The sequence below is a fragment of the Sinocyclocheilus anshuiensis genome, unplaced genomic scaffold (assembly GCF_001515605.1).
Source record: "Sinocyclocheilus anshuiensis isolate Anshui unplaced genomic scaffold, SAMN03320099.WGS_v1.1 scaffold1632, whole genome shotgun sequence".
Lineage (NCBI taxonomy): Eukaryota > Metazoa > Chordata > Actinopteri > Cypriniformes > Cyprinidae > Sinocyclocheilus > Sinocyclocheilus anshuiensis.
The window spans coordinates 986,347-1,005,505 of NW_015558674.1; the positions used below are offsets into that span (position 1 = coordinate 986,347).

The 19,159-nt window shown below is 36.7% G+C and overlaps 1 protein-coding gene across 1 annotated transcript in view; it reads right to left on the reverse strand.

Annotated features, from left to right (window-relative positions):
- LOC107681272 (N-terminal EF-hand calcium-binding protein 1-like) overlaps positions 1–15,450 on the reverse strand; it is a 34,338-nt gene extending 18,888 nt beyond the window's left edge. The window contains exons 1-2 of the mRNA XM_016477522.1: positions 15,258–15,450; positions 2,268–2,376 (exon numbers count right to left, since the gene is read on the reverse strand). Coding sequence (XP_016333008.1) covers positions 2,268–2,376; positions 15,258–15,450 — 302 coding nt within the window. The remainder of the gene's footprint in view (positions 1–2,267; positions 2,377–15,257) is intronic.
- Positions 15,451–19,159: the final 3,709 nt, after the last annotated feature.

Here is a 19,159-nt window from a genome sequence, read left to right on the forward strand (position 1 = left end):
CATTTGATTAAGAAACACACACACACACACACACACATATATATATATATATATATATATATATGAGAAACTTAATTAAAACAACATGAACTGTAATACATTTTCTAAAAACATGTCTATTATATTTACTCATATAAACATGTATTGACTGGCTTTAGGATGGATATATGTATTTGTATGGGCTAGATATATGTTAACAAATTAAATTGTTCTCGTTTCTAGTAGGTTTCATATGCCTTTACTTCACATGAATATATTTCATAAATGGAAATTTTATATGTACATACATTACATTTGCATATGGGTTACATGTGTAAAATCTCACAATCTTTAGATTTAAAGTTTCTAAAAGTACGCTTGAGACTGATTTGTCTAATTCGTGTCCACTAACACAAATTCCAGCAGGTGCATTTATCTGTGGTATAAAGGAAAATGAAAGGACGGGAGCTGTTTAAAGAGATTCGAGATGCATGCTTTGAATGGAGCAGACCTATTTTAGACTCCTTCTAGATGAACTCTTCTAGACTAATTTACTCTGGGCATCTGAATGCAGTAATTACGCAGTGACCATTCTGACTGACTGCAGAACTATGCTCCACTTTCAGAGGAAAATCTAAGCTTGAAACTTTCTGTGTGCATGTGCGTGTGTGTGTGTGTGTGTGTGTGTGTGTGTGTGCGTGAGTGTGTGTGCGTGAGTGTGTGTGCGTGAGTGTGTGTGCGTGAGTGTGTGTGCGTGAGTGTGTGTGCGTGAGTGTGTGTGCGTGAGTGTGTGTGCGTGAGTGTGTGTGCGTGAGTGTGTGTGCGTGAGTGTGTGTGCGTGAGTGTGTGTGCGTGAGTGTGTGTGCGTGAGTGTGTGTGCGTGAGTGTGTGTGCGTGAGTGTGTGTGCGTGAGTGTGTGTGCGTGAGTGTGTGTGCGTGAGTGTGTGTGCGTGAGTGTGTGTGCGTGAGTGTGTGTGCGTGAGTGTGTGTGCGTGAGTGTGTGTGCGTGAGTGTGTGTGCGTGAGTGTGTGTGCGTGAGTGTGTGTGTGTGTGTGTGTGCCTCTGTGTGCATGTGCGTGTGTGCGTGTGTGTACGTGTGCATGTGTGTGTGCGTGTGCATATGTGTGTGCGTGTGTGTGTGTGTATGTGTGTGTGTGTGCATGTGCGTGTCGCAGCTCTGCAATGCGGTTCTTTGTGGAGTCAAATCTGCAGCTTTGTTCTGTCGATGCTTTGGCTTCTTGGAACACAGTTCTCAATGCTTTGATTCATACAAGCCACCTCGGGTCATACTTTGATCCTCCTGCGCATCGACGTTCGGCTGCTTGTTCGTTTTCGTTACAGATGCTTCAGAAAGCAACGGCGTGCGGCGCAATATAATCACGCCTCTCTGAAAGGCGACTAATTAGGAAACGAAAATGTAAGGTTGCCAAGGATACAGGTCACCCAAACTCAAGGGCTAAACTGCAGGGAGAGTTGACGAAGTATGAACTGCACCCACTGACTGCACGCTCTGTTTGCGTTGTTTTAGCCCCTGATTCCCTAAAGGAATTAAGCAAATCAGATAACGATGCAAAAAGGCATAAATAATTAGTGCAGGTCATCTGTGGAGGATGCAACAATCAGGTGAGTTTAATGAGACTGTACAGCATCACGAAAATGATCTGAAAATTCAGAAAGTGTACTGGACAACACCGGGAATCTGGATAGATGCGATTATAATGCTCTTTTACATCATTTGATCCTCATTTAATGAAGTATTACTGCCATGATCAATAAAAATGTACATAAAGGTATTTTTAAATAATATTTTGTTTACCGCCAGCCTTCTATAAACAGTAATGGTATATTTAATTATTAAGCACATATATATATATATTGAAGGAAATATCACAGTCCTGCATTTGGATTATAAAATGAGAAAATGAAAGATGTAGATAATCTGCATAAATCTATATTATTTAGCATAGTGGCTATCTCATAATGTGTATTGCAAACTGTTGCCATCAAAATAAATAAACAAATAAATAAATGACAAAATAATCTAATAATAAATATAATATAACAATTAGTATAATATAATTAATATAATAAAAAATAATCATATTATTATTTATATAATATAATATATAATAATTTATATATTATATTTTGAAGTTGAAAAATACACATTCGTGTTTTTTTTGGGAGGGGGGTGGATTATCAGGCATGTTTGCACTGAAAATAATTACGTGTCTTTTAAACTGCATTGTGAGTAGTTACTGAATAAATCTTATGGTTAAAGTATATACTTTGTTTGCCGTCCATCGATGGAGTAGAAGAGCTCGCGCAGCTCGTCGGTTGTCAGTATCCCATCTGCAAAGTATGCTTTGAACTCCTCGAAGGACAGCTTCCCGTCATCTGCAAGAAGACACAAGAGGAAAGCATTCAGAGAATCAGCAATCGCATCTGTTACCAAGTTTCCATCCAAGGATTTTTTTACCTTATTTATTTTTCTGTTTAACTTTAGAACACAAATCCTATGTCAATACTTCACGAAGAACTAGTTTAGAAACACTTTTTTTTTTAAATAAAAAATTGTCTTTAGTGCAAATAAATGACAGAATTACATATGCATCCGTGTTTGTATGTTGCTCCCATGAAATCTTTGTTTCTCAGTAATGTTTAAGGATGTGTTAAATCTATTTAAACTTCAAACAAAGTGAAATGCCCTAATAAAATATAAATCAAAATAAGAATACATTTTTTTTTTTATAAAAATGTTTTATCATCAACATTAATGGTCCACACCGCAGTTTATTTTGACAAAAACCACCCATTTAGACAGGAAGAGACTGGCTGATGGACAAGCAAAGCCACCAATCACAGTTTGTTTTGTTTTTACGTGCTGTTTAGGGGCGGGTTTAACTTTTAAACTTAAAAAAAAAATCTGTCTACTACAAGTACATAAAATATCAAATAAACTGTGGCAAAGTGTGCATCCGAAAGTAATAAGTACAGATTTCAATAAACAGTTGCTTGTGCATATCTAGTTTATTTCCTCAAACAAAACTGCATCTTTTAAATATCTGATGCCACGAACCTTGCATACTTTGGAAATTAGTTCTTCTTCACTCATTGTTCATAATATCAATCCAGTACCTTGTGGAGTTATGCAACAACCAGATGAGTTTAATGTGACTGTACAGCATCACGAAAACACTTGAATTGATCTTACAATGCAGAAAGTGTCCTTGACTACACTGTGCATCTCGATAGATGCAACTATAACACTCTTCTACATAATTTGATCATCATTTAATGAATTACTGCTGCCATGATGACCTTCTATGAACAGTAATGCGGTTTAAGTGCATTATTGCACCAGAAAAATAGCATTGAGTTTTGTAAATGAGTTGCAATACATAAATTTCACGCTGCATACTGAAAAGTGCATATTGAAATGGTCGACATTTTATTCTGACAAAAAAACACCCATTTAGACAGAAAGAAACATGCAAAGTGACCAATCACAGGTTGTTTTGCTCTTACTTGATGTTTAGGAGTCGGTTTAACTAAAATACTCTGTGTACATAAAATATCAATTAATTGTGGAAATGTGTCCATGCAAAAGTAATGCAGATTTCAATAAACAGTTAAATATTAAATACATTTGATTTCCTGATGGCCTGGAATGAACCTGTGCACCTTGACTCTTGAAAAATTGTGATGTAGTCTAGTTGGAGCTTGCAATGTTAGCTAGATCTTTCCAGTTCAAATACATCAAACAGTCAGCGAATGGACCGGAGGTTGAGATAGCCTCATTTACCCCGTCTGAAATACAGTCTCCTCAGCCCATGACGAGTGTCTTTATTAGGTCAGATGAACACCTGGCAATGCTTTTTACTGACGGCAGATGTCGTAGATCAACCTTGATACGTGAACTACTGTCTCCTGTTAGTGCATCTGTTCTTGTTATTAGGTAAAGTAGAGAATGCGTCATCCATCAAGAGTCCAAAGAGAAATATACACGGCTATATGTGACAGCACTCATTCATGGCTGACAGATCGTCTAAATCACTTCTTCCCTGAACACGTCGCTGAGCATTCGGCTCTCTGACATTTACCAGCCTCCTGAAAGACACCAGAGATTCTTTTAGCCCTCCAGTTGTGCATTTGAGGTTTGATGATACTCCAGCTTAATGTCAGGCTTGGCTTTTCACAACGTGAATGTGAGAGGAAAACTCTGGCATAAGATCTAAAACAGCCAATATCAACTAGCCTAAGAGAAAATGGTGTGCAAAAAAATAATGCATGTGCAAACATGATGCCATGGTGCCGTGATGTAGCTTTGCAGTTGCTAAGACTGACATATGAAATAATAGTCTTTTTTTTTTATTATTTAGTTTTCTAAGGGAACCGTTCATTGAACCTTTAGACTAAATAAAAAAAAAAAGTTTGCATACGTTGCGTTTTTTGTTAGGTATCATCAGAAATCAGGGTTTTATGGCTCATATGTGACCCTGCCTGTGAAACCCAGCTAAAGTAATTTTTTTGTGATTTACTGTTTTCTACATAAAATCATCCTTCATAAAGATGTAGAACATTCCGTTAAAACATAACCTTTAAATCTTTAATATTGCCATGTCAAAGATTGAAATCATTGTGAAATTAATGGTTGAAATCAAACTTTGATGCTTGTTATCTCATAAGTAGATTTAGAGACTTTAGCCTGGATTTCACAGACAGGGTCACATATATAGATATAGTGAAAATATGGAGTTCATACTCGAGGAGAAAAAACACCTCAATTGTATTCAGATATGCAATTTGCAATGCATTTGGTGCATTTTCTAATCTTTATACTGCCAAAAAGTAAGATGACATTCTAATTCTGCTTGTAATGTAAATGAATGAGGTCTTTATAACAGTAAAAATGCATATAAATATCAGTCGTCACTCTATATCTCCAATAATATGACTTAGTATTTAAATGATCCAAACATATAATGCAGTGATTGAGAGCTGAAGAAATAAAGGCTCCTCAGAAGACATGAGATGTTCTGGAGGCTTGTGAAGATCATTCCTCCGCTGAGGAACAGTGAAAGTAAAGCTTCTGGAAACAAACGCTCCTTAAAAGATCCTGAGGATCAGATTTGAGACTCTAAATGTTCATCTGGAAATATTCCTGCAGTTATTCTGACGATTACTTGATAAAAATCAGTCAAGATTTGACAGCAGAAAGACACGTGAAGCACAAGCTGAAGCTGGACATTTGTACAATTAGACAAAAAGAGCTTTGACTGGAGAAAAAACTCTAAACTATCAATCAGACGGAAAAAGAAAGCATTGAGTAGACTGTGTGTGAAACAGGTTTAACAGCATGTTGATCATTTAGAGCTTTAGAAATTCATGTATCACATTCGATCCAGTAGGTTTTAAAGGGTTAAAGAAGATTAGATTGAGATTCAGAGGAAGTTATTTACTACAGCAATATATACAGTAACCTGTGTTTGCACCTCTGAGAACTTTTATATTGGAAAAGAGAAAAGTTTCAGGCATAAATCAAAGCGAGATTGCAATGAGAAGCAGTCTCCAGGGCCAGAGATCAGACGAGAGCATCAGTTCACTCCTCTTTGAGAAACAACAATACAACGGAAATTAAAGTCAAACACTCAAAGCATCCCTTATAAAGCACACATTTTGATCTAGACATCAACTATGGATGAATCAAAAGAACAATAATTAGACTGATTCTGTTAAAATGGCTCAAAAAGTAAATTGTAAGTGTTCGGACTCGTGATTTGCACCTGGTGGACGATAAAACAGGAAAGAAAACTACCACCTTAAAAATCACAGATACAGTCGATATAAAACTCTTGCACTCATCAGCTAGACATCTGATTCACAAATCTGCAATTTTACTCACACATGAAAGTGGTTTTTAGCTGAAAACTACATTTTTGTGGCCAAATGGATACTTAATTACACCAGAGGCTCGAAGCGGCAGTGGACATATTCAATGCATTAGAACACTGTCCAACGTCTCCAATTAATTCAAGAGCAAATCTGACGGCCATCTGTGTTCAGTCTCTTCACAACAGACGGTATCACTGATCAGACTCTCCGCTTCAGAGCCAAATAGTGCCACCTTCTTCATTCTCCATCTTTGGGTAATTAAAATACACACCAACCACCCAAAGATGCACTTAAGAAGAAAACAATGTTTTGACCAGAAACTGAATTATGCTGGAAGAAACATCAGCACTTTCAGAACGGAAAGAAAGATTGCAGTTTTCTCTCCAGAGAACTTCTGTAAGTCTCTAGAAATTTAGTGGGGCTTTGAACTGCATTATGCACAAATATCAGACACAATGGCTTCATTTACAACACAGGTAAATCTGTTTTTAAATAACAGTGTGAACGGCAAAAATCACATCTGATCTCAACTGAATTTTCAGTTTCAATCTGGGTTAGTTTCATTGAAATAAATAAAAAATGTATCTGTTTGCACTATATGAAATATTACACAAAAGTGATAGAAGTGATATAATACTATACGCTACCATTTGAAAGTTTGGGGTTTGTGAGATTTTTTAAAGAAATTTGTTGTTTTAAAACTAAATTCACTAAAGGAATTAATGCAAATAATTGTGCAAATTAACTAAATTGATCAAAAGTGACAAATACATTTACATTAAAAATATTTATATTTTAAATAAACGCTTTCTAATTTTCTATTAATCAAAGAATCCTAAAAAAATAAATAAATCAATAAAATGTAAAAATTAAAAAAAAAATCACAAAAATATTTATTGATCAACAAATCAGCATATTAGAATGATTTCTGAAGGATCATGTGACACTGAAGACTGGAGTAATGATGCTGAAAAATTTAGATTTGATCACAGCAATAAATTACATTTTACAATATATTCACATAGAAAACAGTTATTTTAAATTGTAATAATATTTTACAATTTTACTGTTTTTACTGAATATTTGATTAAATAAATGCAGCCTTGATGAGCAGAAGAGGCTTCTTTCAGAAACATTAAAACTCTTACTGACACCTTTGAATAATAGTGTAATTTTTGAATAAATCTCACATATTCAAAATTATATTAAATTCTAAAAATAAAAATGTTATATTTAAAAATATATTTTTATGTACGGTACATAAAAAATATTGACACATGCATTGACCAGTATTAGTTATATTTTTAAAACTAATGCATACAATTAAATAAAAAAGAATAATTTAATTTAACAAAATATGCAATATACACAAAAATGCAAACTATATTAAAAATATTTGTATATGATGTTATGATGAACATGCCAGATTAAAGTGTGCTTTTTAAAATGCTATGGGCCACATTTAATACATCCTCAATCAGATTTAAGCATGAAAATCAGAAAATTAGCACTGATTAGGTCTGAATGTATCCTACATCAAGCTCGAGTTTGGTCATATATGGATTGTTAACATTTGCTTTGTTACTCTTCAGGAACTCGAGCTGCGTCGAAAACGCTAAGGGAACGCCTTCTGCGACCCACGCTCTGAATCACATGTGAAATCAGTCCAATAGCTGAATGGGACGTCACGGCGGATGACGTCATGACCAGGAAGCTATAAAAGCACGTGCGGCGGAGCCAGCGTCAGCTTCTGTCATTCAGCGAAGCGCTCTGTGTGTGTCAGTCATATTTATTGTTGTCTGTCTATTGTGAGAAAACCCTCGAGGAACTAGGGTTACATACGTAACCTGAGACGTTTTCTTGCCTAACATCACCTGACAATTCTAGGTCAAAGTTTAATTCTTAGTGATATCTGAAGTCCAGCAAGAGCTCCAATCTGCCGCAGACTGCTAGATAGCAGCTCTTGTGGTTAATGGAGACACCGGAGAGAACAGTTCGGCTCTCAGGAGACTTTTATCTTCTCTGCTGCTCTGCCTTATTTAGTCTCAAACTAATGTGCTATTCTGTGTTGTTGTCAGCAGACTCTAATGCATCTTCTTAAGCGTTTCCCACCCATCCCATGCTGTGCTTCAAACACATTTCCTTCAGCGAGGGTGGAGCATTGAGATAGAACATCGTCTGATACAGTTACTTCAGGGATTTATTCTGTTGAAGCCTAATTTGTTTTCCCTCACACACACATCTGCACTTTCACACATTCATGGGTTTTAGAAAACCCATTTTAAAACACTGACAACACCGTTTATTTGCATGCACCTTTGGGTTGTTTTAAAACTAAATTCACTAAAGGAATTAATGCAAATCATTGTGCAAACATGCACAGAATTTGTGACATTGCACCGTACCAACACAAAATTCATCCTTCATTATCTTAGCCCCTCAATATTTCACCCGAAAATGAAGATTTGCTGAAAATGTGCTCACCCTCAGCCCATCCAGTATGTAGATGAGTTTGCTTTTTCATCAGAACAGATTTGGAGAAATGTAGCTTTGCATCACTTGCTCAGCAATGGATGCTCTGCAGTGAATGGGTGCCGTCAGAATGAGAGTCCAAACTGATAAAATCATCACAATAATCCACAAGTAATCCACACAACTCCAGTCCATCAGTTAAAAGCTGAAACAAAATCCATCATTAAGACATTTTTAACTTTGTTTCCAGCTAAAATACGAGTCCTCTATCCATAATGTTACAATAATCCACAAGTAATCCACACAACTCCAGTCCATCAGTTAAAAGCTGAAACAAAATCCATCATTAAGACATTTTTAACTTTGTTTCCAGCTAAAATACGAGTCCTCTATCCATAATGTTTCTTCCTTCAGTGAAAAAGTCATCTGGTCTGAATCAGGAGAGAAATCTGCACAGATCAAGCACAGTTTACAAGCCAAAAAATATCTAAATAAATATATGGCTGAATTTTGATGTGAGAGGAAATCAATGGATGGACTTTTTCACTGGAGGATGCATTATTATGGATTATGGAATCATATTTTAGCCAGAAGCAACAGTTTGAAGTTATAAATGTCTTAATAATGGATTTGTTTCTTACAAACACGCATCTTTTGTCTTCTCCAGATGTTAACTGATGGACTGGAGTGGTGTGGATTACTTGTGGATTATTGTGATGTTTTTATCAGCTGTTTGGACTCTCATTCTGACGGCACCCATTCACTGCAGAGCATCCATTGCTGAGCAAGTGATGCAATGCTACATTTCTCAAAATCTGATGAAGAAACAAACTCATCTACATCTTGGATGGCCTGAGGGTGAGCACATATTCAGCAAATTTGCATTTGCAGGTGAATTATTCCTTTAATACACACAAAAAAAATCAATCTGATTCTAAATTAACACACAAAGATGCTGTGCTAAATTATTGTTTTAACTTACAGTTTAGTTTTATTTCATGGTGCAACAAAATGACCAGGTATTTTTGTTCTGCACCAGAGTTTAATATTTTTCACAATGGTAAATTTGCTCTCCAATGGCCTGGAGCTGAATATACCTTTAAAAAGAGTAAAAATCTCCATTAGCGATTTTGTCAAAAGTCACCAGGTGTTCACCAGGGACCGACCCAGCAGTCCATCCAGAACCTACCCTGCGGGTCAATAGCAGACAAACGGCTCTTTTCTCTTGCCCACGTCTGTCCCTCGCTGTATGGATCCAAAATAATTGCCAAGAGTTTCTTTGAGGCTAAAACATATATTACATCTCACTGCTGTCACAATGGGAGAAATGGCTGAAAGAATGTCAGTATGAAGGAGACTTTCTAAGACATTCATTCCGTGCGATGGAGGTCTGACAGAATAAAACAGAGAAAATTATAATTCATTCTTCATCTCCCCATGAACATGACCTCAAAGCTTCACTAAATCTTCAAGAGTGTGTCCAAATAAATAAGCAGCAGCTGGTCAAATTTAAAGCTATTTAAATGCATGTATTAAACATAAAGTCCAAGATGACGATATTTAAATAGTTTATGAGCATTTTGGATGCATAATTATTCATGTATGAGTGACACAATTTCCCAGCAGTAACGAGACACTGCAAACAACAACCAGTGATGATACTGCATGTGAATATTTCATGCCTAAAGTATAGTTTTATTTCCACGCGTGGCAAAAAAGACTGAATTTCAATAGGTTAAAGCACATTTTAAAAGAGACACTATCTTTTCTTTGTACACAGAAACAGTTTTTTTTTTGAAGTCGGGGTTCAAAGGGAAATTCTTTCACATGAAACGGGAGAGAGACAAAGTTAGATTTGGATTTCACAGGACGGACAGTCTCTGGCTTCTGCCATGGCGATGCTTTATTTCAGCACAAAACCTCCAGTCATCTGCTTCTTTAAGCTCTTTCTCTTTCGGTGGCTCTCGCTGGAGAATTGCAGTTTTCACATGTCATTTTTCATCTCAGTATGGCTTTCGGATAACCTTTACTACTCAGAACAGATCTAAAAAAGGGGCAATTTTTAAAGATAATTCAATTCAAGCTAAGGTAAGAAAGGCAGTAGCTTAAAAAATAATCTATAGTACAAAAATAAAATAAAAACTAATATTACTTGATATGCAAGGATGTTGCTATGGTGTTCTGGATGGTTGCTTACTAGTGATTCAATGATCCATTCATAAAGACAGCCACTTGCTTTGTGCCTAAATGAATCCACCGTTTTGAATGAATCATTTGAGTCAGTGATTCAGTGATCTATTCATTATGACAATCACTTGCATCGTTAGCCATTTTGAACAAATCGTTTGAATGAATGATTCAATGAATCACTCATTAAGACGGGGATTTGCCACCACCTACTGGCAGTTTTCGTATCATATCCATGTCAGGCCTAAATCAGTTAAAGTACCAGCACAAAAAACACACTCAGCAAAATATTGTTTAATGACCATTATCAGAATTATTTATCCCAAAAAATATCATTTTTTTTGTCAGTATCGCACACCCCTGCTTTTAGCCTCTGCATCCTCATAAACACACTCATCTTTCCTCTCCAGTTCTGAGAGGACTTCTCCACCGCTAATTCTACCAGCAACACCGTCAGATTGAGTCAACAGATGCAACGTGAGCAGACAAACACTCTGAAACACGACCCAATCTGTCTGTTTGTGTGAGTGGCGAGAGAAACAGGAACACACACACTGAGAGAGGGAGGAATAAAGAAGGGATTGAGGGGAGACAGCAGGAAGAGGATGAGAAAGGATAGAAAAATGATGAATATACAGACAGACAGAAAGCTAGAACATTTGCAATCCGCCTGATTTGGGGAAGGAAGGTGCAGAAGAGCAGAAGGGAAATGCGGTGGCTGTATGTGAAGAGACAGTCGCTGTGGGCGTTCACAGTCTGTTTTGTCTCTCTTAGGCCTTTTTCGTTACATTCCCCCACATTCTCATTCCCTCTGTGTGTCTGTGCTGACAGCTCCAGTTTTTCGGGCCCTGCCGAAGGGGCCATCAGGCACACTTGACGTGCCATTTGTCATTGTTTGCCAGCAGTGATGGGCTCAGGCAGATGCTGAAACTGACCTTCTTTCAGGCAATACGTTTCTGTTACGTAACACAGACGACTGTGGGGTGACACAGTTAGAAGAACTAAAACTACAACCAGAATATTGAAGCGGTTAAAGCTGCAGCGTGTAATTGCAAATCTGGAGCAAACAAAACTGCAAAACAATGACTGTTTTCAAACAGGTTTCACAAACAGTACTGCCCCTTCTACCCTGCTCCATGTCTGTCATTGGTCATTCAAACAAATAGCTCCGCCCCAAACTCATACCATTGGTTGAGCAGTTTTTGGTCTGCAGATGAATGTTAACTCATGAAGTTAAAATAACTGACTTATAGTGACTCTAAAAACACCAGCAACTATTTGAACGTACATACAATTACACATAACTGTTAACTACTTTACTATGAGGTTACTACAGCATTTAAAACAACAAGCAATGGTCTAAATCTGCCACTGATGGATGCTTTAAAGTTTAAATAACCTAACTAACCCTTATCATGCCCATAAGTTTTCTTACACAATACATACAGTTTCAGCATATATTCAAACAATTCTGTAAATTATTAATTATTACTAGGCCTTTTTGCCAATGCTAATACAATTATCTTTAACTGAAATAAAGTAAAATAAATTAAATATAAATATTAGATTAAAAACTTAAAAAAAATTTTTTTTTTTAAATAAAATGATAATTAGAAATGTAGCCTTGGCAACTACCAGAAATAAAACAAGTTTAAGTTGAAATACTGAAATTATTCAAAATAAATAAATAAAAGCCACACAGAAATATTAAATTAAATAATGAAAATGACACAAAAAAAGTAAAATAATAATTATGCAGCCCTAATCAGTATAATCCCTTCCTCAAAGTGAAATTTCGAAGTTTAACAAACACAACCCAGAAAAGTTGGCTTTAGAAAGGACCGGCACAAATCCACTCATACATCATTTCGCTATCACAGGCCTGTGGGAGAGAGTTTATTAACTAGGTTAGTGTGAGGCAGGATGGGCTGGTTTTAACTCAGCTTCTAATCTTTAAATAATCTCCCTTCAAGTCGCTGAGCTCAAAATCCTCACTGAAGAGCTGAAGCTCGACTAAAAGCTCAGTTTATTCTCGAGAGGAGAATAGCAGCCAAACTGTTTTTATTTCCCACTCGTCTAACTTAATGCTCTACTTAGCAACCGCGCTCTAGTTTGACACCAACAGCTCACTGCATCAACGCTTTCTGATCCGTTATTGGCTGATCAAATGCAACTCAAATTCAACTTGGGAGATGTTTAAAAATGTCTCAGGTTATGTATGTAACCATCCTAGATGGTTGCTAGGATGCCCTATGTGGTTTCTAGGGTGTTGAAGGTGGTTGCTAGATGTCATAGGTGGTTTCTAGGGTTTCTAGGGTGTTGTGGGTGGTTGCTAATGGTGCTGTAGGTAGTTGCTAGGGTGTTGTGGGTGGTTGCTATAGTGTCCTAGATGGTTGTAATGATGTTCTAGATGGTTGCTAGGATGCCCTATGTGGTTTCTAGGGTGTTGAAGGTGGTTGCTAGATGTCATAGGTGGTTTCTAGGGTGTTGTTGGTGGTTGCTAATGGTGCTGTAGGTAGCTGCTAGGGTGTTGTGGGTGGTTGCTATGGTGTCCTAGATGGTTGTAATGATGTTCTAGATGGTTGCTAGGATGCCCTATGTGGTTTCTAGGGTGTTGAAGGTGGTTGCTAGATGTCATAGGTGGTTTCTAGGGTTTCTAGGGTGTTGTGGGTGGTTGCTAATGGTGCTGTAGGTAGTTGCTAGGGTGTTGTTGTGAGTGGTTGCTATGGTGTCCTAGATGGTTGTAATGATGTTCTAGATCAGTGTTTCTCAACCCTGGTCCTGAGCGCCCCCCAACACTGCACATTTTGTATGTCTCTCTTATCTGACACCCATTTCAGGTCCTGGAGTTTCTTTTAATGAGCTATTGAGTTGAATCAGGTGTGTTTGATTAGGGAGACACACAAAATGTGCAGTGCTGGGGGGCACCCAGGACCAGGGTTGAGAAACACTGTTCTAGATGGTTGCTAGGATGCCCTAGGTGGTTTCTAAGATGTCATAGGAGGTTTCTAGGGTATTGTGGGTGGTTGCTCTGGTGTCATAGGTGGGTCCAATGATGTTCTAGGTGGTTGCTATGCTGTCCAAAGTGGTTGCTAGGGTCATCTAGGTGGTCACTAAGGTGTTCTGATTGTTTGCTAGGTGGTCCAATCTCAACTCTCTGATATTCTGGTATGAGCTCCCTCCTTCAATGTACATCTGTGGGATTTTTCCACCTCTTTTGCGCATTTTGTGCAAGTGAAATGAAATGCAAAGCTAACATGTAATGTTAGAGGTCTGTTCAAATCACTAACACTCACTCACTATGAGCAATAGTAATATTTATGCAGCCTTAGTAAAGCCCATTAATTTTGGCATTTCATAGCACAAACGCAGGCTCTTTCTCTTTCTCTCTCTGACTCTCTTATATTCTCCCACTCCACTTCTCGTTCTATTTCTCTCGGTCCTTGGCAATAATGGGAGCATGATTGAAGTGGCAAGAAGGTAATTGGCATTCTGGAACAATGATAATGACCTCTGAAAGGACTGTGCTGCCCCAGTGACAGCCACTCATTTCTGATTTGTTTGGACAGTGCATCGTTCTGTTCATTTCACCCTCTCCCTCCTCGTGCATTACAGGCCTTTGAAGAATAAACAGGCATTTCGTGAAAGGCTGGCCATTGGCTCTGGCTCAGATTAACCAGTGGGCCACCCGCACATGTGCCTGAGGGACTCTGATTACTCTGAGGCTTCAAACACTCACTGATATTATGCATTCTGAATAAAAATGAAAAGTTTTTTGCAATATTAGCATTCCCAGAAATTACAAAGCAAATTCAGTTCAGCATCCAAATTATCCATAGGAAAGAAGGATGTGACCTGATTAACATCGCAGTAGTATCCTAGACAGCAATAAGATTAACTGGGAGGCAAATAAAGATCTCAACAGTGTCTCAAACTGTGCTCAAGTCTGAGAAGCAATCAAAAGTCTGAAGAAGATCTGCTTCTGTTCCACCAGCAACACCAAGATTAAAGAGAGTTTATTACGCCCCTTTTTACAAGATGTAATATAAGTCTCAGGAGTCCCCAGAATGTATCTGTGAAGTTTCAGCTTAAAATAACCCACAGATTATTTATTATACCATGCTAAAAATGAAATTTTTTTAATCAAAAACATTCGTGCATGTCTTTAAATGCAAATGAGCTGATGAATCACTTCAGAATCACGCTGGAAGTAGTAGGTCATCCGGGTACTTTTTGTCTACTCTTTTATGACTACTGTGAAATAATCGGACATTCTTCTTTTGTCACATACTGTTTTCGCCTACTAAATAGTAGGGAAGTATGCGATTTCGGATGACTCTACCAAATGCATAAATGTAAATGTTGAGATCTCAATATGAACTTCTTTCATGATTAAATGATCTGAGCTGCTATTCACATGCATTTTGTTGCCTCATTTGTGTCGTTGTGTCTCACGTCTCCTTTTCTTAGGAGAAACACCTGAGACAATGTTGACCTCGTTTATTCAAATTCATGCACACCCAGAGAGATTGTCAACCAATGCATCAGGATATTCTCGCAAAATCACTGTGCAAACTATTTATTTACAGTGACGAAGCAGTAAGATAGAAAAAATGCTTTTAATTTCATTGATTTGAATTTGAAATAAGACTTCCAATTGAACCGCAGTGCAAAAGTAACAAGAGAAACACTTTAAAAGTGACATCGAAAAAGGTCACACTCACCGTTTTTGTCAGCTCGACGGAAAATCTGTGAGGAGATAAAGATGAAAAAACAGTCAATGGGCAGTTTATCAACGTGAGCAGCATTCAGAAGCATAGAGGACTGATGGAAATGCTCAGTGCTGATCAATACTGAATATAATTTGGCCTGAATGTCTTTAATGAACTGCCCTTTTAGAGCTTTGCTGTAAACCATCCACATGCACAAACCACACACCTTTTATGGAGGCAAATATGCAATTGCTATAGTGGTGCTATAAGACTTTCACTATAAGAGAAGGCTGCATTTATTTGATCAAAAATACAGTAAAAACAGTGATGGTTTTCTATGTGAAAATCTGTTAAAATATCATTTATTTCTGTGATCAAAGCTGAATTTTCAGCATCATTACTCCAGTCTTCAGTGTCACATGATCTTCAGAAATCATTCTAATATGCTGATTTGCTGCTCAAGAAACATTTATTATTATCATCAATGTTAAAAACAGTTGTGCTGCCGAATATTTTTGTGAAAACCGTGATACATTTTATTTTTCAGGATCCTTTGATGAAGATAAAATGTAAAAGAAGAGTTTATTTGAAATATAATTTTTTATAACATTATAAATGTCTTTACTGTAACTTTTGATCAATTTAATGCATCCTTGCAGAATAAATTATTCATAAAAAAAAAACGTCTGTCCCCAAACTTTTGAACGTTAGTGTAGTTTTATAAATAAATGCATATGTAGGCACAATTTATGTTTGCCTAAAAACTAATTTCAAGCTTTTCAGCAGAAGCCTTTAGATCAAAATGTTTGTAAGATCATGAAAATCATAAATGCTACTGGTACACACACTCAGGATCATCATAACGGAGAAAATGGTTGCTGTATTCTCAAGGGCAACTAATCCTGTTATCAGTGAAAGTCTCTTCTTGAGCATTTTTTTTTACCACTCCTGCTTCTTCCACTGGCTCCTCAGCCCAATGGCGCAAACATATCAGATTGTGAAGGTCTGAGACTCATCTGAGATTCAGGGTGAGAACGTTTCTGGACAGTTTGCCTGTGAGGATTATGTAGGTGTCGACAGTACAATCATCTAGTGGCTAAACATGGCTCTTTCACACCTGGACGGGTCACCACACTGTTATAGTTGTTTTCTTTTTTTTACTCCTCAAGTGCTTTTAACACCATCTGGCCTTCACTTCTGTTGATGCCCACAAGGGTTTGTTCTAGTATCTGTTTACAATCCTCAGTCTTCACTTGTAACACATTACCTGCAGGTCTCTGATTATTCTATGATTGTATAAGTGAACATACAAGACTGCATACAATGGTCTGATATATTTTTACTAACCTTTAAATAAAAGGTTCTAGGTCAGAAAGCTGCATGTTCAGTTCTTGTTGCACTGCACAGCTACTTTAGATAATTTATTTCACCTGTTCATTTTAAATAAAATAATTGTATTAACAAATATCATATGTGACCCTGGAGCACAAAAGCAGTCTTAAGTCGCTGGGGTATATTTGTAGCAATAGCCAAAAATACATTGTATGGGTCAAAATTATTGATTTTTCTTTTATGCCAAAAATCATTAGGATATTAAGTAAAGATCATGTTCCATGAAGATATTTTGTGAATTTCCCACTGTAAATATATTAAAAAACTTAATTTTTGATAAGTATTATGCATTGCTAAGAACTTCATTTGGACAACTTTAAAGATGATTTTCTCAATATTTTGATTTTTTTGCACCCTCAGATTCCAGATTTTCAAATAGTTGTATCTCAGCCAAATCTTGTCCTATCCAAATCTTGTCAAAATATTGACCCTTATGACTGGTTTTGTGGTCCAGGGTCACATATGTGTTATTGATAGCAATGCATTTTATTTGTTATGTATTTGAATAATTCCTGACCATTCCATCAAAGCAGCTTAAAACACTGAATTAAATTTGGATGAACTGATCGATCTAAAGCCAGACTGTTTGTTTTCATATGCACATTTATGCAAAAGTCAAACCTTTTTATCATGAAGTATCGAATATATTTTTCAGAAGTTCTGCTAATATTCCTCATTTATTTTTATTTTTCTCATTAGCAGGTTTTTATGCTATCTTTTTTAAACTTATTTTATGTCGTACTGGTCTTTGTAAGCACCTCTGTGAGAGCTGAATTTCTCTTCTAGGATCTCTTTTACATTGTCAGGTGGCCGGTTTATTATATCTTATAAAACACGTCCCTGTTGAAAAAACAGCATATGCTGGTTAGGTAGGTTTTGAAGCATGGATGCTGGTTTGAGCTGGTTTAAGGTGGTCCTAGCTGGTCCCTCTTGCTCATGACCAGCTAAGGACCAGCTTAAACCAGCTCAAACCAGCATCCAAGCTTCAAAACCTACCTAACCAGCATAAGCTGTTTTTTTCAACACAACTGCAAGTGTTCAAATTTTACAGCAAAAACAAGCAAAACAAAGGATGATGGAATGCTACATTTCTTCAAATGTGTTCATCTGAAGAAGCAAACACATCTACATCTCCGATGGATTGAGGGTGAGTACATTTTCAGCAAATTTACGTTTTTTAGTGAACTCTTTCTTTAACATTTCTAAATAAATGTGCAGTTTCACAAGCTTAATAAAATACAAACAACTTTAAAACACAGCTAACTGGCTTGCCGAATTAAAATGTCATTCAGACAAATGGTATTAACTAAAACCAATAGTTGGATTCGCACACTGTGTGCATTTGGCTGAGAGCCACACAGTCAAACAGCGCTGACTAATCCCTTTAGAGCAGATTAATCTAAGCAAAACCACACCGGGATGCAGATCAAAAGGTGAAATATACTTCGTTTATGAAGAGCAGGTCGCATGTCTGTTGATTCTTCAGCTTTATATGACACAAAAAAGGTTTGTAAAAGCCAGATGTGTGATAGTGCATTGCCAAAAGATAGGTGTAGGATAATGCATCATTAACAATGTCCTTTAAAGGTCATCTGAGCTTCCTGCCGAGAGATCGTTTCCAATGGCTCTCTGGCAGGTGTTGAGCCAGTGGGGAGACACGGGTCCTACTGACTCTGTTCACTAGAAAGAGAACAAACGATTCGCAAAGCACAATATCAGTTGAGTCACGGTTTATAAATAGGTTTGACAGCATCTTAGTTAATCCAAATCTCTTTCTCCTTCAGAGCCCACGGTTCAGTATGAGCGCCCAAGAGCTTCAAACGCGGTAGTAGCTGTTCACTCTTCTCATGTCTGTCAGCTTTAGAAATTTCGAGGATATAGACACGGGAAAGATGATTAGCAATTATTGCCTCCGGGAGCGAATAAATACCTCCCACAAACACAGCCTCTGTCCGTCACGTTGCGAGAAGCGATATTTTAACACTTGAGACTTATTTTAGTGACAAAAGCAACTTTTAATGTAATTTAATGTTTTAATTAGCAGATTATGTACCTCATTTATTTTAATGTGGGTCACTTATCTACAGGGGAAATATTTTTCTGCTAATAATCTCAATCTGATATACATACATATATTACATTTCCATATATTAAATATATTATCATATGAAGTAAAAACGTGTATTAAACCTATTAAAAATTGGAGCAATTTCATATATTGACATCTAATTCATGTCTATGTATTTTTGGCATGTACATGTATATCCATCCTATAACCTGTCTATTTATGTTCATATTATATAAGTAAATATAAAAGATAGACATTTACTTATTACTAATTACAAAAAAGATATTAAAGTTGTTTTAATATAGTTGCATATATAAATAAAAAATATTGTTGACATATACGGTTGCTACATATCATACCACATAAATAATCATATATAGATATTATAAACATATGTACTTTTACAAATTTTACTATGGGGATTTTAAATGTAAACTTATAAACTTACAGTCAA